The sequence below is a fragment of the Lissotriton helveticus genome, chromosome 10 (genome assembly GCF_964261635.1).
Source record: "Lissotriton helveticus chromosome 10, aLisHel1.1, whole genome shotgun sequence".
NCBI lineage: Eukaryota > Metazoa > Chordata > Amphibia > Caudata > Salamandridae > Lissotriton > Lissotriton helveticus.
The window spans coordinates 15640064-15662848 of NC_136071.1; the positions used below are offsets into that span (position 1 = coordinate 15640064).

Below are 22785 nucleotides of genomic sequence, written 5' to 3' on the forward strand. Positions count from 1 at the left end.
TACCAGTGCACCTCAGTCCACACACAGCTCTACCAGTGCACCTCAGTCCACACACAGCTCTATCAGTGCACCTCAATCCAAACACAGCTCTACCGGTGCACCTCAGTCCACGCACAGCTCTACCGGTGCACCTCAGTCCACGCACAGCTCTACCGGTGCACCTCAATCCACACACAGCTCTACCAGTGCACCTCAGTCCACACACAGCTCTACCGGTGCACCTCAATCCACACACAGCTCTACCGGTGCACCTCAATCCAAACACAGCTCTACCGGTGCACCTCAGTCCTCACACAGCTCTACCGGTGCACCTCAATCCACACACAGCTCTACCGGTGCACCTCAATCCAAACACAGCTCTACCGGTGCACCTCAATCCACACACAGCTCTACCAGTGCATCTCAGTCCACACACAGCTCTATCAGTGCACCTCAGTCCACGCACAGCTCTACCAGTGCACCTCAGTCCACACAAGCTCTACCAGTGCACCTCAGTCCAGACACAGCTCTATCAGTGCACCTCAATTCACCACAGCTCTACCAGTGCACCTCAATCCACACACAGCTCTACCAGTGCACCTCAATCCACGCACAGCTCTACCGGTGCACCTCAGTCCACGCACAGCTCTACCAGTGCACCTCAATCCACACACAGCTCTATCAGTGCACCTCAATCCACACACAGCTCTACCAGTGCACCTCAGTCCACACACAGCTCTATCAGTGCACCTCAATCCAAACACAGCTCTACCGGTGCACCTCAGTCCACACACAGCTCTACCGGTGCACCTCAATTCACACACAGCTCTACCGGTGCACCTTAATCCACGCACAGCTCTACCCGTGCACCTCAGTCCACGCACAGCTCTACCAGTGCACCTCAATCCACACACAGCTCTACCAGTGCACCTCAATCCACACACAGCTCTACCAGTGCACCTCAGTCCACACACAGCTCTACCAGTGCACCTCAATCCACACACAGCTCTACAGTGCACCTCAATCCACACACAGCTCTACCGGTGCACCGCAGTCCACACACAGCTCTACCAGTGCACCTCAATCCACACACAGCTCTACCAGTGCACCTCAGTCCACACACAGCTCTACCGGTGCACCTCAATCCATACACAGCTCTACCGGTGCACCTCAATCCACACACAGCTCTACCAGTGCACCTCAATCCACACACAGCTCTACCAGTGCACCTCAGTCCACACACAGCTCTACCAGTGCACCTCAATCCACACACAGCTCTACCAGTGCACCTCAATCCACACACAGCTCTACCGGTGCACCTCAGTCCACGCACAGCTCTACCAGTGCACCTCAGTCCACGCACAGCTCTACCAGTGCACCTCAGTCCACACACAGCTCTATCAGTGCACCTCAATCCAAACACAGCTCTACCAGTGCGCCTCAGTCCACACACAGCTCTATCAGTGCACCTCAATTCACCACAGATCTACCAGTGCACCTCAATCCACACACAGCTCTACCAGTGCACCTCAATCCACACACAGCTCTACCGGTGCACCTCAGTCCACGCACAGCTCTACCAGTGCATCTCAATCCACACACAGCTCTACCAGTGCACCTCAATCCACACACAGCTCTACCAGTGCACCTCAGTCCACACACAGCTCTATCAGTGCACCTCAATCCAAACACAGCTCTACCGGTGCACCTCAGTCCACACACAGCTCTACCGGTGCACCTCAATCCACACACAGCTCTACCACTGCACCTCAATCCACACACAGCTCTACCAGTGCACCTCAATCCACACACAGCTCTACCGGTGCACCTCAGTCCACGCACAGTTCTACCAGTGCACCTCAACTCACCACAGCTCTACCAGTGCACCTCAGTCCACGCACAGCTCTACCAGTGCACCTCAATCCACACACAGCTCTACCAGTGCACCTCCAGCCACACACAGCTCTACCAGTGCACCTGAATCCACACACAGCTCTACCAGTGCACCTCAATCCACACACAGCTCTACCGGTGCACCTCAGTCCACGCACAGCTCTACCAGTGCACCTCAACTCACCACAGCTCTTCCAGTGCACCTCAGTCCACGCACAGCTCTACCAGTGCACCTCAATCAACACACAGCTCTACCAGTGCACCTCCAGCCACACACAGCTCTACCAGTGCACCTCAATCCACACACAGCTCTACCAGTGCACCTCAACTCACCACAGCTCTACCAGTGCACCTCAGTCCACGCACAGCTCTACCAGTGCACCTCAATCCACACACAGCTCTACTGGTGCACCTCAGTCCACGCACAGTTCTACCGGTGCACCTCAATCCACACACAGCTCTACCAGTGCGCCTCAGTCCACACACAGCTCTACCGGTGCACCTCAGTCCACGCACAGCTCTACCAGTGCACCTCAATCCACACAGCTCTACCGGTGCACCTCAAGCCACACACAGCTCTACCAGTGCACCTCAGTCCACACACCGCTCTACCAGTGCACCTCAACTCACCACAGCTCTACCAGTGCACCTCAGTCCACGCACAGCTCTACCAGTGCACCTCAATCCACACACAGCTCTACCAGTGCACCTCCAGCCACACACAGCTCTACCAGTGCACCTCCAGCCACACACAGCTCTACCAGTGCACCTCAATCCACACACAGCTCTACCAGTGCACCTCAACTCACCACAGCTCTACCAGTGCACCTCAGTCCACGCACAGCTCTACCAGTGCACCTCAATCCACACACAGCTCTACTGGTGCACCTCAGTCCACGCACAGCTCTACCGGTGCACCTCAATCCACACACAGCTCTACCAGTGCGCCTCAGTCCACGCACAGCTCTACCGGTGCGCCTCAGTCCACACACAGCTCTACCGGTGCGCCTCAATCCACACACAGCTCTTCCAGTGCACCTCAGTGCACACACAGCTCTACCGGTGCACCTCAATCCACGCACAGCTCTACCGGTGCACCTCAATCCACGCACAGCTCTACCGGTGCACCTCAGTCCGTGCACCTCAATCCACGCACAGCTCTACCGGTGCACCTCAATCCACGCACAGCTCTACCGGTGCACCTCAGTCCACGCACAGCTCTACCAGTGCACCTCAGTCCACGCACAGCTCTATCAGTGCACCTCAGTCCACGCACAGCTCTACCGGTGCACCTCAATCCACGCACAGCTCTACCGGTGCACCTCAATCCACACACAGCTCTACCGGTGCACCTCAGTCCACGCACCGCTCTACCAGTGCACCTCAGTCCACACACAGCTCTATCACTGCACCTCAGTCCACGCACAGCTCTACCGGTGCACCTCAATCCACGCACAGCTCTACTGGTGCACCTCAATCCACGCACAGCTCTACCGGTGCACCTCAGTCCACGCACAGCTCTACCAGTGCACCTCAGTCCACGCACAGCTCTATCAGTGCATCTCAGTCCACGCACAGCTCTACCGGTGCACCTCAATCCACGCACAGCTCTACCGGTGCACCTCAATCCACGCACAGCTCTACCGGTGCACCTCAGTCCACGCACAGCTCTACCAGTGCACCTCAGTCCACACACAGCTCTATCAGTGCACCTCAGTCCACGCACAGCTCTACCGGTGCACCTCAATCCACGCACAGCTCTACCGGTGCACCTCAATCCACACACAGCTCTACCGGTGCACCTCAGTCCACGTACAGCTCTACCAGTGCACCTCAGTCCACACACAGCTCTATCAGTGCACCTCAGGCCACGCACAGCTCTACCGGTGCACCTCAATCCACGCACAGCTCTACCGGTGCACCTCAATCCACGCACAGCTCTACCGGTGCACCTCAGTCCACGCACAGCTCTACCAGTGCACCTCAGTCCACACACAGCTCTACCAGTGCACCTCAGTCCACACACAGCTCTACCGGTGCACCTCAATCCACGCACAGCTCTACCGCTGCACCTCAAGCCACGCACAGCTCTACCGGTGCACCTCAATCCATGCACAGCTCTACCAGTGCAGCTCAAGCCACACACAGCTCTACCAGTGCACCTCAACTTCCGGTGCACCTCAGTCCACGCACAGCTCTGCCGGTGTAGGATAATCCACACAGAGCTCTATCAGACACCTGAAAGGGAAGGGACTTTAGAGCCTCTGTTTGCAAAGGCTGAAAGGGAGCCCCGAAAAGACCCTAGAACTTAAGACCCAAGAAGGAGTTGTCTGTGAAATAGGTTTTGAGACTGAGAAGCTTTGGAAACCTCTCACCCCCCCTCAGCCTCACGTCCACTCACAACATGTCCGAAGCGGAGGCGGAGTTTGCACTGTTTGGGGGAAGGCTCCTATTGGTCAGAGGTGGTGTCCTCCTCATGGTCGCACTGACCACGCCCACTAAAGTGTCATCGACACATTCACGATAATCACTCTATACCTGACCGCGTGGACAGGATGTGTCCGGAGCACGAGGGTGGGCAGGATTCCTGACCCACTCAGGATCTGTTGGGGTCTTTCTACCCCGTGCCATCGCGAGGATGTTTGGGGTCCCAGACGAGGCATATTTCAGCTGTTATGGTGTGACCCTCAAAAAGTTTGAGATATAAATTAGTTTTCAGCGGCATAATTCAGTATTGAATCAGTAAGAAATGGATAATTAAATTTAAATTTGTTCTGTACAGGGGTCTTCATGATATGTGGTGCCCGGGGCCCCCAAAGTCCTTAAGATGACACTGACCCTCCCCATCCCAAACACTCCCGCTGTTCCTAACCAGACCCCCAGCGAGTCTCTGCACAACCGCCTTCTGTTTTCAGGGCTATTGACCCCGCAGTCCTATAAACCACTTATATGTATGAAGCCAATTTGCGGTCGCAAACGCTGAAATTTGCAGAATGTCATCGTTTGCGATCGCAAATTAGCAGTGTGCAAAGTAGCACACAAAACCCCCCTTGCAAAATAAGGAATCGTAAATTTTGCAATTCCCTATTTTGCGATTGCATTTAAGGAATCCCAAATTACGATTCCTTAAATGCAAGAAACACATAAGAAAGTGCGATTTGTCCTTAAGGAATCGCAAATGACCACCAACTTCAAGTTGGTGGTAATTTGCGATGTCACTTAAAAATGCACTATTTTGCATTTTTTAAAGTGCCACGTGGCGCACATACATGCGCTTAGGGCACGTATGTGTGCCACATGTGCACACATGCACATTTTAGGGGTGCAGCAAGGTGCCCTTTTGACACCCCGGCACCCTTGAAATTGCATTCTCAATTAGCGATTCTCTATCTGCGAATCTCCTACGGCCACATGCATCATTGTAGGATTTTGCATTTCCTAAATTGCGAAAATTAAGGAATCGCAATTTAGGAATTGCAAAATCCTATGCATCAAGAAATCCTAATTTTTTTTAGGATTTCTTAATTTTCGGACTTTGCGATTCCTTAATTGCGAATCGCAATTAAGGAATGGCATTACATTGATTCCTATGGGCCTAGAGGCCCATAGGAATCAATGCCGTTTTGCATTTCTTTTTTTGGGAATTCGCAATTTGTTGATGCATTGCAAGGGTGCAGAGGGGTGCATTTTTGGGCATTGCCATAACTTTTCGCAAATTACCACGAGGTTCAACCTCATGGTAATTTGCACCCCCTAATTGCTAATTCGCAATTTAAAAAAAAATCATACATTGCTTTTAAGGAATCGCACAAATGTGATTCCTTAAATGCAATCGCATTTTTTGGAAATGCAAAAAAATGCGGTTCTTTAAAAATTGTTTCATGCATCCCAAAAAGTGAATTTGGAATCGCAAACGGACGATTTTTCCGAATCGCACCGTTTGCGACTCCAAATTCACTTGATGCATGTGGGGGCTAGTCCATAGGAATGAATGGGAAGGTATCCTTCTTTGCGAATCTCAATTTGCGATTTGCAAATAAGGAATATGTGCGATTCTCAAAATTATTAGCAAATCCCACATACATTGCATTTTGCGATGTATGAAAATAGTTTTGCGATTCTCAAATTGCGATTTTCAGCGAATCGCAAAACTCTATTCTCATACATATGGCCCCTAATTCCTTGTTACTCGTTGCGCACCTGATTACTTCACAACGCCCCCTCCTTTCAGGGGATCAGGCACCCCGGCCCCCCTCTTGTGGGATGTTATTTCATGTAACTGTAAAAGCACCAGGTGTTGTAGTTTGGCGGTTTCCTGTGTGCCCCCCCCCCCCGCCCCCGCCCCCAACATCTGCATGGGGCTTGGCACTGCGAGAGGAGAGGGGTGGGTCCCTGCCTCGCCTGGGGGGGCCCTGGCGCCCTCCTGCCCTGCTCAGATGGTGTGCCAGCCCCGCCGGGCTTCAAAGGGAGGGTGGCGGCAGAGGGGGCGGGGCCAGCGCTCACCTGGAGGCCTCACCTGCGCACATGGTGCCCCAGGCCTCTGATCCATCTCCAGCAGGAGAGGCGGGGGGAGGGGCAGGCTGGCACTGCCAAGCACCCCCCTGCCCACCTCCGAGCTCTGGTTGGACCCGTGAGCTGCTCAGGGCACATGTAGCCTCTGGGCGCACACCTGTGGGGGGCAGAGGGGTGAGGACTCCCCACCCCGCCAGGGCTGGGCAGAAGGGCCCCTTGGGTGCTTTTGGCCCCCTCCTCCTGCTGTTGTGGTGTGGAGAGGACTCCACACCCCGCCAGGGCCGGGCAGCAGGGCCCCCTTGGGTGGTGTTACTGCCCTCTGCCTGCTGCTGTGGTGTTATTGCCCGGTACGTCCCCTCCTCCACCCCTGTCTATTGTTGTGTTGTGTGTCTGTTGTTTGTAATCGGCTGTTCTCGGCCCTTTCTTCTCTTTCTTCTCGCCCTTGCGTTGTGTTTTGCTCGATTGCTCCTTTCGTTGTTGTTGTGTGGTGTCTTTCATCTGTAAGGAGCTTTGTCTTTTCAGTTTTCTGCTGTTTTTGTTGATTGTTGCTTTCTGTTACCTAATGTCCTTTAAATGCAATGGTTTGCCCCAATTGTAACTCTGTGTTTCTGCCTTGTCTCTGTTTGTTTGTTTGTGTGTGTGAAGTATGAGCGATCACTTGTGGTACTGGACTCTGTCTCATCTTTTTTTCTGTCTGTTTTTTTTTCTGTGATTTGTTGTCTCCAGTGTGCTTTCTTCTGAGATATTTGTGAAGTCAAACAGTGTATTGAATCTTTCGATGCAGTTTTGAGTTTTCATCTCACACATTTTGTGCAGTAAGGTTTGTTGTGGTTTTGTTGTTCAGTGTCATTATGTATGTGATTTGCGGTTTCCATCTTTTTTGACTTTTTTTTCTATGACGTGGTGTTTGAAGTGTATTTTTGTCTTTGATGTGCCGACAGTTTTGTTAAATTCCATTCTTTCTTTCTTTGGTTTTTGGATTCTTCTGTCGTGTGTTGTCTGTAGATGGGTGTGGTCTGTGATGTCGTCTGCAAAGCTCTGTGCACCGACCTTGAGTCTGTGCACTCTGTGTCCCTGAGGTTGGCAGGGTGGTGGGTGGATCCCAGGAGTGTCTGTGGACTGAGAAGATGAGTCTGACGTCACTCACTCTCCATGTTTGATGACCCTGACGTCACTCACTCTTCATGTGGGATGAGCTGACATCACTCCCTCTCCATGTGTTCTACCGGTCAGAAGCGATGCAGATCAAACATTTTTAATTCTCCTTTCTGTGCCAGTTGGGGGTGTCTTTCCACGGGGGGTGGGCCACATAGTGGGAGCAGTGCCACAACAAGGACCTTTGCTGCCGCAGGGAAGGGACATTTTGATGTTTCTTGGCTTGGCACGAGAGCGACATGTGCTGCCCCTGGCAAGAATCGCACCCCCCACTGGTGGCATTAGAGTAGGCCTGGGCAGTAAATTCCATTCCGCTTGCGCAATTTGTGGATTTTGGGTAATTTCGCGTTCCGTGGAGAATGCGGAATTGGCAAAAATTCCACGATCTGTGGCTTCGTGGAATTTTTTGCTTGTTCGCGCTTTCAAAATGCGTGTTCGCAAGATATTTCTCCACGAGCACGCAAATAGCGTTCATGAACAGGAAAAAAGCATCGCAAACTTGCGTAACAAGCAATTTCTGTGTGCTTGCAGAGATTTTTTTACCGTTTCGCTGAGCTTTGCGTAGCGCAACTACGCAAATCCCACCCACCACTAAATCAATTAATAAATCGATCAGTACTTGTAGAGCGCAGCTTATCACCTCTGAGGGTGTCCAGGTGCTCGCTGCTGGGCTTAGTCGAAAAGCCCGGTCTTGAGTGTCCTCCTGAAGTCCGTCAGCGAGGGGGATATTCGGAGGTGGGGAGGGAGGGAGTGCGTTCCAGGACTTGGCGGTGAGGTGGGAGAATGAGCGGCAGCCTCCGTTGAGGCTCCGGCAGATGTGCGGTGTCCGTAAAGGGGTGAGGGAGGCGGAGCGCAGGTTTCTGGATGGTCGGTTGGATACAATCACCTGGTCTTGCCTTTCCTAGACTAGATCCCGGGAGTGGACGGGTGCTACACACGCCTCTCGTGTCGCTGAGGTGAGTGTCTCAGAGTTGTATGTCAATACAACGCGGTGTTTACACCGCACTACCATTACAACACTGGTTTTACAACGCAAGCCGTTACCACGACTTGCGCTGTGGGGTGCTGGACTTAGGAATAGTAAGATTTACTATTCCAACACCAGCCTACGTACAGTAGGGAAGGTGTTGGATAGTAAATCTACTATTCCTTAGCCTAGAGCGCCCTCCAGCGCAAGTCGTGGTAACGGCTTGCGTTGTAAAACCAGCGTTGTAATGGTAGTGCGGAGTGAACACTGCGTCGTAATGGATGTTCCCCGTGTCTCAGACATGGGGCAGGGCAGAGACACACCCGGGGTTCACCACGAAAGTCACAGAAGCAAGCTTGGGTCCAAGGGGGCTTGAATGGTGCAGCTGTGAAGCAGTCTCATATCTTTGGGGTGTTCCCCTCTATAGGTGAATGGGGAGTGGCTCTGTAGCGCATAAAGATGATTTAATGCAAAGTCCAGAATCCATGTCAATGCATCACTCCCAGACCTGGTTTTCCCGAAGTAACCCCAGTACCTTCTGTCCCTCTGCAGCCGCCTTTCCTTCAAGATGGAACCCGCCCTGCTGCTCCTCGCCGGCCTCCTCGCCCTGGGCCACGCGCTGCCCTTCGAACAGAGAGGCTTCTGGGACTTCTCGATGGATGACGGCATGGCCATGATGAATGACGAGGAGGGCTCTGGGACCGTGCCACCCCGGCTGCCCGACCCACCCATGGACCTGTGCCCCTTCGGCTGCCACTGCCACCTGCGGGTGGTGCAGTGCTCGGATCTGGGTGAGTCCAGCAGTCTCCTCTCTCTCCCTTGAGTGGCCCACGGGGCATCCTTCAAGAGGGTAAACAAGCTTTACAACGCAACCATTGCATCGCACTACACTTACAATGCCGGCATTACATCTCAACATCCTTTACAACGCATGACACTACAACGCTGGCAATACAACGCATACAATTACAATGCATGACAGTACATCGCATGTCACTACAAAGCAGGCATTACAACGCATACCATTACAACGCATGACACTTCATCGCATGTCACTACAACGCAGGCATTACAACGCATAGCCTTACAACGCATGACACTACAACGCAGGCATTACAATGCATACCATTACAACGCATACCATTGGAGTTAGAATGGTAATTTTTAACCCCTACACTACCCAACACTTACCCTACTGTTGCACCCCATGGAGTTAGAATAGTAATTTTTACCCCTACACTATCCAACACTTACCTTAAATGCAATGTAATGGTAAGCGTTGTAGTGGTATACGCTGTAAAGGTAGGATGCGATATAATGGAATGCGTTGTAAAGGTAGTTTTTTAAAATACAATGTAGTGGCATGCGTTGTAATGGATGTTGCGATGTAAAAACTGCATTGTAAGTGCATGCGTTGTAAATGTATGCGTTGTAACGTCAGACATTCCTTCTAGAGGGTTCCAAGACAATCAAAAGAGTTCCCTGAGCTTTCCGAGGTGGGTCTTTTAGGGATCTGATAGAGCTTATTCGTCCAGGAGATTCTTGGATAATCCGTCTTTTCTTTAATTTCTTGTCTATAAGAGATTTGTTTTGGGAATTAGAAAATCTTTGAAGGTTTCTGGATCGTGTGAGGATCACAAGTTAGGGTGAGAAGAGGTTACACTTTGATACTGTGTTGAGTATTCACATTTGGAAGGTCTTTGTAAAATAAAGGATGTGGTTGAAGCGGTTTCACTAAGACCACTTCCAGGTGCTGTGCAAACGTCGAATCTCTGACATATCTCCCTTTGTCTCAGAACCTTCCAATGTTGTCCGTGTCATCGCACCTTTTTTCTTGACTTCAAGCCATGTGGCTCAGCATCTCGCGGTGCTGCGTAACATGTCTGAAAAAACACTGATGAAGCCAACATATCTCACATAGGTGAAACCTAATGGCTTTGACAATGCTTGTTGCTTATTCACTTCCTTACTCTGTAGTATGTTACTTTCTTGCTTTTTTCATTTCTTTTTTAACCATTATTCATAGGCACAGGGCCTGATGTTCAAAGCACCAGGGGGCTTATTAGCAAGGACCGGTTTTAAAATTATCGCCGTTTTATCGGCAGGAAACTGCCGATAAAACGTCGATAATGGGCTTGATAATACGCCCTTGTCAATTCCCATATAAGCCCATGTTAACATCAGAACATGGGCTTCTATGGGAATTAACAAGGGCGTATTATCAAGCACATTATCGTCGTTTTATCGGCAGTTTCCTTGCGATAATTCTAACACCGGTCCTTGATAATATGCCCCCAGGTTGCAAAGCAGGCATTGCTTTTGCACACATATTTATTGCACTGGAGCAGATGGACTGGTCTAGCTCAGAGTGAATGGGTTGTTGGTAGAATTTGGAGAACTCTACCCTCATGGCAATTTTTTTAAAGCCATGTTGTGCACAGCAGCCTGCGCTGTGGTGCAAAATGTAAAAAAAAAGCAGGGGTAAAGCAACACAAGGGAGGAGCGGGGGAGGAGGGTGGGAGCAGGAACAAGGGGAGAGGGAAAAACAACACACAGGAGGTGCAGAAGAGGGGGAGGGAGAACCAGGCGGGGCAGTTACAAGGAGAAGGGATAGATGGGAGGGGAAAAAGGGAACGGTACCTCAATCACAGTGCGAGCAATGGACAGGAACTGATTAAGTTGAATCAATCTGTGCTTGGTCCATGCTCCACAGAAAGGAAAGGAAGTGAGGTTTGGCCTGCGCTGGCCAATTAGGATTCAGCAAAGAAGAGTGACATTGAAGCCAACAAATTGTAAGTCTTGAGCGGGCTTCAATCCCTTTATTGTAAACAATTCTCTCTTAACCCCTTGGGTGCTCATGACGAGGTCAGATCGTCATGAGCTACGGCGCTCCGGTGCTCATGACGAGCTGACCTCGTCATGACCGCGCCCGTTCCCTGGAACGCTCGCACGCTGGGCTGATACCCATGCGGTGCTGAGCGTTCCATGGGAACGGGTGTGGCCATGACGAGCTCAGCTCGTCATGAGCACCGGAGCGCCGTAGCTCATGACGATCTGACCTCGTCATGAGCACCGGGGAGCTGTACGCGACTCCCCGCCCCCCAGCACAGCGGGGGAATATGCCACGCTGGGAAGGGGTTAAGCGTTAGTGCGTGGAGCGCAGGCACAATCGCAGGCACGACCTAAAAATAGGACACAGTGAAAAGGGTGCGTGAAGCTGGAAATGGTTTCCCGCCACAAATTTTGCAGTATTTTCTGAAAAAGGCTTCCAAGCTTCCCACACCTTCTGAAGGTTGGTCAGTCTAAATTATGGTTACAAAAAACCTTGAAAACTTCTTTCAAGGTAAAAAACAGATCTTGAGGTAGTACTTTTATTGGAGGAAGTCTTAGGGAAGAATTTTCAGACAATTTGTTTGTGATGTTTGCAAAAAAAAACTCAACCCTTGAAAAATAGAAAGATTATATACTTCCCCGGCGAAATTTACATTTCAACCATCCCACTAGGGAGAGACTCACAATCTACCAGTCAATTGACATTACATTTAGCACGCCGGGCTGTGTGACTTAAAACATGTTGCTGCCCCCACTTGAAGATGTGATGTGAACCTCGTCACAGCTTCCTCCTCATCACAGAGATCACCACATTTCCAATGCCCAATAAATGCAAAAAATTGAAACTAAACCAGGGAATTCTGCTTGTTCAGCAGGATTCAAACACATTTCTTGTTCTTCTGCTGTTCTGGCGCCATCTTTCCTTCCAAAATGGCGATTGCTGCAGAGTCGTTGACAGAGGCCGAACATCTGGCGTCCCCTCTTATGAAATAAAAATTTTTCTCAATTCCATCCAGAGGAGGCAGGAAGCGGCCCCCGCCAGGGCGATATTTGTCCGAACCCCCCCCCCCCCCCGGTCCCCATTCCTCACGTGCGTGGGCGCGTGGCCAGTGGACGGAATGCGGTCCAGCTGCTTTCCATCCTCCGAGAGGACCCCGGGGGGCCGGGGTGGGGAGGTACTCACGGCTTAGAATATGAAGTGCCTAGAGATGGGGGCGGACAGAGACAAGGCGCCTCTGTCAGCGCTCTACGGCCCCGGACGGGACCCAGATGGTGCTGGGGATATGGCTTCCCAAGGAAGCGTGGTGGAAGCATCTATCGAGCGGTGTACAGCTCACCAACCGGTTCCACCCGGTGCTACTACAAGGCCCCTCCTTGGGGTCCTGGATAGGCCTGGGCGGTAAATTCCGTTCCGCTCGTGGAATTTGCAGAATTTGGGTAATGTCACGTTCCGCAGAGAACGTGGAATTGCCAAACATTTGGCAATCCGCAGCTTAGCGGAATTTTTTGCTTGCTTGCGATTTCAAAATGCGTGTTCGTGAGACATTTCCCCCGAGCACGCCATCAACGTTCACAAACAGGCAAAAAGCATCACGAATGGGGGGAACAAGCAATTCCGCGTGTTTGCGGAACTCTTTGCATGCTCGCGGAGATTGTTAACCATTTCGCGGAGCTTTGCGTAGAGCGAGTACGCCAATTCCGCCCACCCCTAGTCCTAGATCAGCCATGGATAATGGACCCTAACCTGTATAGTGCTGTCCATCACCGCTGGCGTCCAAGGGCCACAGTGCTAGTGCACTTTTCTTCTCTTTGATTGGTTGACTCACCCTAGGTAGTGAGGAAGTGCAGTCCAGGCGTACGTCAGCAGGTTGTAGAGTTGCAACATCAGAACCAGGAGAGCTCAGTCATTGGCACTCAGTGGTATCAACGTCCGGCGCGTTATCTTTAGAAATGCTAGGGGCTTTCTTTAAGTGGTAGGTAGGTTTGTAGGTGCAAAGAGGTCACCCCTAGAGACGCAGAATGGGTTTGCACCTTCTGCGGACGAGATAAGACACCAAGCATCAGTCTGGCTTCCAAGCGCTAGATGTCATTCTGAAATGTGCTTGAACACACCCAGGAATCTTTGGGAGTGCGTTGGTTGTTCATTGCTTCCCAATTCGCCACAAGGTAGTCTGACATGTACGGTGGATGTGTACGCAGAACTCTGGACCTACATCCAGGGCTGGTCCAACCTTGAGTGACCACACAGGACAATTCAGTGGCCAAAACCTGGACTGCTGGATTTCCAGGCACCCAGAAGAAGTGACCAATAGATGACCACTTTGCCCAAAAGCCATTGGCCAACAACGAGGACCCGACCCACATAGCGTCCCAGCTGCTCTACTAAAGGTCCGGTCATAAAGTCAGTGGTGCCGCAGGCCGGTCACTGGTGCCCGCCAAGGACACGCTTGAGTGTCAGTGGCGCCCCGCCACCAGTTTAGGACCCAACTGGTTGTGGTTTTGCTCAATGAGACAGGAGGATCTTGGGATCTGAAAGTCATGGTGAAGATATTGGAGTGTGAGGCAGCCATTGGACCAGAGGCATCCAATCCAATCACTAGCTCTACCAGGGTTGGTGGATCTTATCTCAAGGGCTAGGGCTTGACCCTAACTTCAGAAGTAACAAACTTCAGAACCATAGCGACTAGAAGGATGGTTGGAACTGTTCTAGGATCATGGCAACCTTCTCACCCCAGGCAACACAGCGGCGCCGCACTTGGTGGGCGCAAATTACAGGTACCGGGGCCTTGTGCAGGTCTGTCTGGGATTGGTCAGCTGCTCCTGGTTAGCACAGTCCAGCTCCTCGTGAAGTTAAGCGCTGTGTCTCTCCTCGTGTCACCCTAGAAAGGCTTTACGTGGCCACCCCAGACTTGGGGCCAGTCTAGGAGAGGAGAGCCCAGCAGCAGCTCCGCCACTTCTCCACACCTGGAGATGTCTGCCCGCCATGGGTCGTCCCGTTTTTCCAGACTTCGAGGTCATGCGATCCAGGTCAGTTCTGTGTGGACTGGTCTGGGGTGATGTGTGCATTGATCCCTGGCAGCCGCAACCATCCATCGGGCAACAGAGAATTCCGGGTGAGGGACATGCAAGATGGCCGCCTTCGCTTGCACACGCAGCCCACATGGACCCCAGTGCTTACTGAGTCAGTTATGAATGGCACACACATACACAGGTAAGTACATATACTGACATGCCGGAAGATACATACGTGCACACAGAAGCGTGAGCATTTCATGCATGTACCACACATGATGAAAGTGATGAAAGAAAGAGACCCCAGTCAGGGGGCTTGGCTGGACCTTTGACCAGGGAGCGCCGAGTTCTGCAGCTGACCAGTCCACAGACCTCGTACAGTGTGTTTCCCGTCTATGTGTCCAGGGCCAGACTGGTCGGCTGGCTCGTCCTGGGGGGGAAGGGGGTGCAGCTGAGCAGTTTGCAAGGGCCAGTTTCAGCCGATGTTGTTACAGGGGGGCGATATTTCTGACCCCCGGTAACAAAAATGACCCCCAGGGGCTCAAAACCGCCCCCCACCCTAGCAGCCTACTGGGGAAACGCCCGGTGCCCGCTATTGCCAGTCCGGCCCTGAATTTGTCGATTAAATCCCTCTTCCCAGCACAGAGACAGCCCTCTTCAGACCCCTCTGGTTCTGGTTCACAGGGAGGTCCTGCTGTCTCCCTCTCTCTGCTGCAGGAGGCTGGGAGAGGGTCTGCCCCATAATAAATCACATTTGAGGCAGGCCTCACTCTCATGGAGACAGTTCTTTGTCTCACTGGAGACAGGTCTCGTTCTTACTGTAAATGGTGCTGACCCCAGTTCAGACATGGCCATATGCAAATCAGTCTGACCCTGTGCCTCATGGGAACAGTCCAGCCCGAACTGCCAAGCCATGTCTTCCCTGGACCGGAAACAAGCATCCTGGGACCGGTTTCGGATTCATAATCCTCATCAGCCAGGCTATCTTGAATCCAGTGGCCAAGTGAGCAATGGACTCACATCTGAGCATACCCTGCCAACTTATGGCGGCCAAAAGCGGTACAAAAGGGGGTGGTGATGGACGGAGCATCTGAACCAATCAAACACTCACACCCAGTCAAAGGATCTGGGTTTAATCCATCACCATTCTTTAGCCCACTCTGCCACCCCAGTTCAGACATGGCTATATGCAAATCAGTCTGACCCTGTGCAAATCAGTCTGACCCTGTGCCTCATGGGAACAGTCCAGCCCGAACTGCCAAGCCATGCCTTCCCTGGGCCGGAAACAAGCTACCGAGGACCGGTTTCTGGCACAAAGCAGCTCATAGCGCTGCTTTGCATTACTTAGCACTAAGGGGGGGGGCGTACCATGGGTGGCGCACAGGCGCTCCCATGCAACCACCCTAGGTTTCCAATGCTAAACCCTATTTACTTAAAGAAATACACAAGTTTTAGTATCAGAAAATACCCCCCACTTCAACCAGGGGCTATCACGGAGAAATGCTTTAATTTCTCCCTTTTTTTCCGACGTTGTATGCGTGCCGCACTGTGCAGCACAAATACACAGTGGGACTAGTTTAAAAGTTAGCCTGAGCATGTTATTTTGTACTGGAAGGTGATCCTCTCAGTACAAAACCTATGCTAGTCTCCCGTAGGCCCCCTTGCACTCTGGTGCAAAGCTGTGTACACGGCGCACAGCAGCAGATTTCTGCCCCGGCGCTAGGGAGAGGGGAGGAGACAGGGACAAGGAGAGATCAGGAGAGCACCATATTCACAGAGGTGTGGCTCTCTCCGCCCCTCTCCCCGGGTCCGACACTGATTTGTGCTGTAGTGTGCCACGCACACACCTTAGCGCCATAGTGCTCGCGTGCGTGCCTGAGGGCACCATAGGTTTGTACAGGAAGGATACGTTTCCTGTACAAAATACTACAACTATACAAGTTTAACATCTTTTCCTACTTTGTACGTGTGGTGTACAGTGCAGCGCGCATGCAAAGTCAGAAAGGCAAGGAGAAATGAAAACGTTTCTCCTTTTAACGCCTGCTTTTCAGCGGCATTCATTTTTTGGCTCTCACCCCTGTCTGCTGATGTCAGTAGACAGGGTTTTGCATCAAAAAGCTTGGGTGGTTTCGTGAGAACGCCCGTGTACCACCCACGTAATGCCCCCTTGATGCAAAGTAAAAGCAGAGCAGCATTTCACCTACTCTGTGTTACTTTTCCATACAAACCAATGCGAGTAGCAATATGTGTTGGTTTGTTAATCCCCAAACAGGTTTAGTGTCGCGTGTGCGTTAAAGAAGTAACACTTTCCCGACGCTAAACCGTTGTGAATCCGGGCCCTAGAGTATATCAACGCAGCTCAAGTCACTGCGTTGCGTTACTCTGCGCCAGGTAAGCGATCCATGTGTGGAGCGTGGATGGTCCCACGCATCCTGCAATGGATTTTTTGGTGTATATTTCCGGGTTTACCATTTCTGGTATACCTCGGAATGCATCAAAACGTGACGTCTTCCCAGGAGAGACATAACAAGAATCACTATCTTCATTTCTCCTCATTACTTTCTCTTCCTGTGTTTGCTGCATTCTGAAGCACACATAGTAGGATGTATGTCGTTACAACGCATGCTTTTTCCACGCATGCCTTTACAACGCAGGTTTTACAACGCAAGTCGTTACAACGACTGGCGTTGGGGGGTGCTGGATAGTGAATAGTTGAATTTACTATTCCAACTCCAGTCCCCGTGGATAGTAGGGAAGGTGTTGGATTATAAATTAAACTATTACCTATCCTAGAGCGCCCCCCAGCGCAATTCGTTGTAACGAATTGTGTTGTAAAAGTTGCGTGGTAAAGGTAGTGCGTGGTAAAAGTTGCATTGTAAACGCTGTATACCCACATAGTAAGAGGAAAAAGCCTCAGGGGGTTGCACAAAAACAATCCTGCTTGAAACGCAGGAACCTTTGCACCATGGTGCAACGGTGCCTGAGTCCTAGGCAGCGCATTGTGAGCCAGCAAAAGGTAAAGGCCGAAATGCGCTTATAATGTCAGATACGGCACATTCTTGCCCTTTTCCTCTCACGCAGCACAGCAAGGTGACTCGCTGTTTTGCGAGATTTGTTAAGAACTATCAGCTAGATTCATCAAAGACCCGTTTTGCGAGTCTTTAATAGCGATTCATAAGGAATCGCTATTAAGGACTTGCAAAACGGGATTCATGTAGGAATTGCAAAAAATATTGCGATTCCTACATCTTCCTTATTTGCAATTAGCAAATTGCTAATCGCAAATAAGGAATGACTCCCCATTCATTCCTATGGGCCTAAAGGCCCATAGGAATGAATGGGGAGTTATACCTTATTTGCGATTAGCAATTTGCTAATCGCAAATAAGGATGCGATTTCATGGGTGCAGGGGTGTCCAAAGGACACCCTGTAGCACCCCTGAAATGAAAATGTACACATGTGTTGCGCACACACATGTCCAAAGGACATGTGTGTGTGTAACATGCAACTTAGAAAAGTGCATTTTTCTAAGTTTTCGCTGTTTACCACGAAGTTTCAATTCGTGGTAAATAGCGGCCAAAAATTGCGAATTCGCCAATTAAAGATGGTTAATGAATTGCATTTAAGGAATCTCAAATAGAGATTCCTTAAATGCAATTCCTCGCAAAAATGCGAATTCTATAATAGCGATTTTTGCATTTGGGATGAAGAATCCCAAATGCAAAAATTGCGCTCGCAAAGGTCCAGATTCTCAGAATCCCGCCCTTTGCGAGCCGATTTCACGTTGATGAATCTAGCTGTATGCCCTAAATGCCTGGTTTATGCTACTCCTGAACCACACAGGCTTCAGGCCACAGATCCCATTCTTGTAACTGGCATAATTATGTTGTCACCTGGAAGGCATGTGTCCTCCCAACACCATGCAGCGCTCTCTGGGTCTAATTTGTTACTGTCTGATCAAACTGGGGGGCGGGGTTGGTTCCTTTTGACCTCAACCCAATTACAAGTGCAATATCTTCAAAATCTAAGTAGGTGTCACTCTTTTTTCAGCATTCCTCTTAAATCTTAAGCAAAACAGCTGACACGTGTTTCGCTCATTTACTCTGCTGATTCAGAGCCTGTTTTGCTTCCTTAGGTTTAAATCATCATTAAAGTTGAATGTAGAGAGCAGTCCCTCTTCCTAAGACGGGACGATGTGAACGTTGTGCACATGGAAACTGGTTCATAGGAACGTTGCAAGCAATATTGTGCACTCGCAACAAGAACATGTGTGACATTTAGAGGCAGTTGCAGGGTGCTGGTGTGCAGACTGGTGCCGGCCAATGCTCTCAATTCCTCTTCAGATGATGGAAACATTATTTTGTTTCACAGAGCATCCTCGTCAGATACTTTCTCAGAACATATATTTAATTTTGGGATTTTAATGAGCTATAAGGCCACATGCATCAAGCAAAATTGCGATAACAAATGCCGAAATTCGCAGAATTTCAGCGTTTGCGATCGCAATTTGGCTTAGTAGTATGTATTACGGCAAAACTGCCTCGCGAAATAAGGAATTGCAAAATTTGCAATTCCTTATTTTGCGATTGCATTTAAGGAATCGCAAATTTTGCGATTCCTTAAATGCAATGTAAGAAGCACCAAAAAGTGCAATTTGGCCTTAAGGAATCGCTAATTACCACCAACTTCAAGATGGTGATAATTTGCGATTTCTTTGAAAAATGCACTTTTTTGCATTTTTCAAAGTGCAATGTGAAGCACACACATGGCCTTAGGGCATGTATGTGCACCGCATGTGCACCCATGCTTATTTCAGGGGTGCAACAGGGTGTCATTTTGACACTCTTGCACCCTTGAAATTGCATTCTCAATTTGCGATTCGCTAATTGCAAATCGCAAAGCCTCTAGGCCCATAGGAATGAATGGGGAGGTATTCCTTAATTGTGAATCGCAATTTGAGATTCGCAATTAAGGAAGATGTAGGATTCGCAAAATCTATTGTAAATCCTACATACATAGCATTTTGCGATTCTCAAATAGCGATTCACAAAAAACGCTATTTGAGAATCGCAAACGGACATTTTCATACATATTGTGAGTCGAGTAGGATTGTTTTTCATGAAATGCTTCAATGATGGCAGTTTTTATTGCTTTTTGAGAGGCCTCTGCTGAGCCTTCTGATCCCTTCACAACCGCAGAAGTTCACCTCTTTCTGGTGTCTTTTGCTTTGAGCCAAGGTCCGTCTGACGACTGCCCTTTTTAATCGGCTAAGCTTGTTTTACCTCATTGATGATGTCACTCCAGGCGTCATTCTCCCTCGTGATCTTGTTGGCATCTATTACAGCGGATGTATGACATTACAACGCATGCTTTTACCACGCATGCCTTTACAACGCGGTATTTACAAAGCATGTCTTTACAACGTATAGCGCTTTGGGGCGCTGGATAGTGAATTGTTTAATTTACTATTCCAACTCCAGTCCCCGTGGACACTAGGGAAGGTGTTGGATAGTAAATTAAATATATTCCCTATCCTAGAGCGCCCCCCAGCGCAATGCGTTGTAATGGTTTGCGTTGTAAAAGTTGCATCGTAAAGGCACTGCGTGGTAAAAGTTGCGTTGTAAAGGATGTTTCCCATTACAGCGCCTCTGTGCCGAGCACCAGGCGCTGTTCTACCTGCCAAGAAAGTAAACTCTACCCTAGTATCAAAGAGGCGGCGGATAGGAATCATTTCGGGTAGGAACCATTATCCAATCAGGAAACACTTTGAGTATAGGACTTTGATGAGGGGAAAGCAACAGGTCTTAGTGCATGTCCTCAGGAAAGAATGCACTTTTCGAAATACTTCGTCATCGAGATCTATTCCTACAAAACCCCATACTTTACCCTTGTTTGGGAGGTTACTGGAGACCCTTTTCTGAGTCACAGAAAGGCGGCGCTGCAGATCAAACACTGGTTAGCGCAATATGCCTCAGTATCCTAGCAACAAGTGTGTCTGTCCCTCCACATGATGTGAGTCACTATAACAACTGCTGGTGGGTTTTCACAGCAGCTCTTTGAGGTGGTTTCTCTCTGACTTGTGGTGCGCCCAGGAGAGTTTCTTCTTGGAGGAGTGGCCCCTTTACAAAATGAGAGGGGGCGGAGTCACCTCCTCTCTGCGGAGGGCTCGTGAGTGTCCACAGCTGGCTGCGGTTCACTCTGTCGTGTAGTTCCTAATATCACATAGGATCTGCACGTTTAGATAACATAAACTAAGGGATTGGTGTCCAGAATGATTCCAGAAGCCCCCAAAGGATGTCAACCTTTGGACCAGCTAGCTCACAGTGCCACAATAGGCCCCTCTAATCTTACCAAGGAGAAATAGTGTCTGGCAACTATTAAACACGGCAACCCTGTCCCCTCAGGGATAGTGGAAACAGTACAGTACTTTTCGCTCAGTCACGCGTGCTTAATTCTTCTCGGAGAGATATACAGAACAAACGTCGGGGACGTTTTCAATACGCATTTATTGCACCAGCGTCATTCTAGTATAACACATAAGTGCTGCGACAACCATTCGAAAGAAACAGATGTGTAAAATTACAACTCACCGAGATAAGGACTTGGGAAGTTGCTGCATATTTGTGCCTGGAGCGGGATTTCAAGACTTGCTCACTGCCTGTATCCCGTTTTCGCTGTGCCTGGGTTGGCGTCTCCTGTCAGCGCTGCTTTCCTGACTGGCTCCCCTTGACTCGCTGGTGTGAGCGCGAGCTGCAATCTGCACGCTCAGTCAATCGCTCCCAGCTGGAGTCAGAAGGGTAGAGCCCAGCGTTACTAATCCCAGCGCGCCTAGCCCGGGGGACTGCGAGGACCAGAAACCCCAGCTGGGGTCAGCTGGTTCCTCTTCCCCCAGGCGACACGCCCACGGCCACGCCCACCAACGAGAAGGATAAAGATTCGTGACACCCGCTTCGCGGGCGCCACTCACCGAGATAAGGACTTGGGAAGTTGCTGCATATTTGTGCCTGGAGCGGGATTTCAAGACTTGCTCACTGCCTGTATCCCGTTTTCGCTGTGCCTGGGTTGGCGTCTCCTGTCAGCGCTGCTTTCCTGACTGGCTCCCCTTGACTCGCTGGTGTGAGCGCGAGCTGCAATCTGCACGCTCAGTCAATCGCTCCCAGCTGGAGTCAGAAGGGTAGAGCCCAGCGTTACTAATCCCAGCGCGCCTAGCCCGGGGGACTGCGAGGACCAGAAACCCCAGCTGGGGTCAGCTGGTTCCTCTTCCCCCAGGCGACACGCCCACGGCCACGCCCACCAACGAGAAGGATAAAGATTCGTGACACCCGCTTCGCGGGCGCCACTCACCGAGATAAGGACTTGGGAAGTTGCTGCATATTTGTGCCTGGAGCGGGATTTCAAGACTTGCTCACTGCCTGTATCCCGTTTTCGCTGTGCCTGGGTTGGCGTCTCCTGTCAGCGCTGCTTTCCTGACTGGCTCCCCTTGACTCGCTGGTGTGAGCGCGAGCTGCAATCTGCACGCTCAGTCAATCGCTCCCAGCTGGAGTCAGAAGGGTAGAGCCCAGCGTTACTAATCCCAGCGCGCCTAGCCCGGGGGACTGCGAGGACCAGAAACCCCAGCTGGGGTCAGCTGGTTCCTCTTCCCCCAGGCGACACGCCCACGGCCACGCCCACCAACGAGAAGGATAAAGATTCGTGACACCCGCTTCGCGGGCGCCACTCACCGAGATAAGGACTTGGGAAGTTGCTGCATATTTGTGCCTGGAGCGGGATTTCAAGACTTGCTCACTGCCTGTATCCCGTTTTCGCTGTGCCTGGGTTGGCGTCTCCTGTCAGCGCTGCTTTCCTGACTGGCTCCCCTTGACTCGCTGGTGTGAGCGCGAGCTGCAATCTGCACGCTCAGTCAATCGCTCCCAGCTGGAGTCAGAAGGGTAGAGCCCAGCGTTACTAATCCCAGCGCGCCTAGCCCGGGGGACTGCGAGGACCAGAAACCCCAGCTGGGGTCAGCTGGTTCCTCTTCCCCCAGGCGACACGCCCACGGCCACGCCCACCAACGAGAAGGATAAAGATTCGTGACACCCGCTTCGCGGGCGCCACTCACCGAGATAAGGACTTGGGAAGTTGCTGCATATTTGTGCCTGGAGCGGGATTTCAAGACTTGCTCACTGCCTGTATCCCGTTTTCGCTGTGCCTGGGTTGGCGTCTCCTGTCAGCGCTGCTTTCCTGACTGGCTCCCCTTGACTCGCTGGTGTGAGCGCGAGCTGCAATCTGCACGCTCAGTCAATCGCTCCCAGCTGGAGTCAGAAGGGTAGAGCCCAGCGTTACTAATCCCAGCGCGCCTAGCCCGGGGGACTGCGAGGACCAGAAACCCCAGCTGGGGTCAGCTGGTTCCTCTTCCCCCAGGCGACACGCCCACGGCCACGCCCACCAACGAAACG

The 22785-nt window shown here is 51.0% G+C and overlaps 1 protein-coding gene across 3 annotated transcripts in view; it reads left to right on the top strand.

Annotated features, from left to right (window-relative positions):
• BGN (biglycan) overlaps positions 1–22785 on the top strand; it is a 204248-nt gene that overhangs the window by 110884 nt on the left and 70579 nt on the right. The window contains exons 1-3 of one of the 3 annotated variants that reach the window (XM_078664568.1): positions 6228–6558; positions 6664–6731; positions 9059–9297. In XM_078664568.1, coding sequence (XP_078520694.1) covers positions 6397–6558; positions 6664–6731; positions 9059–9297 — 469 coding nt within the window. In that variant the 5' untranslated portion in view covers positions 6228–6396. Of the gene's footprint in view, positions 1–6227; positions 6559–6663; positions 6732–9058; positions 9298–22785 lie in introns of those variants that run through there. The other 2 variants (XM_078664570.1, XM_078664569.1) reach the window with 2 other exon arrangements.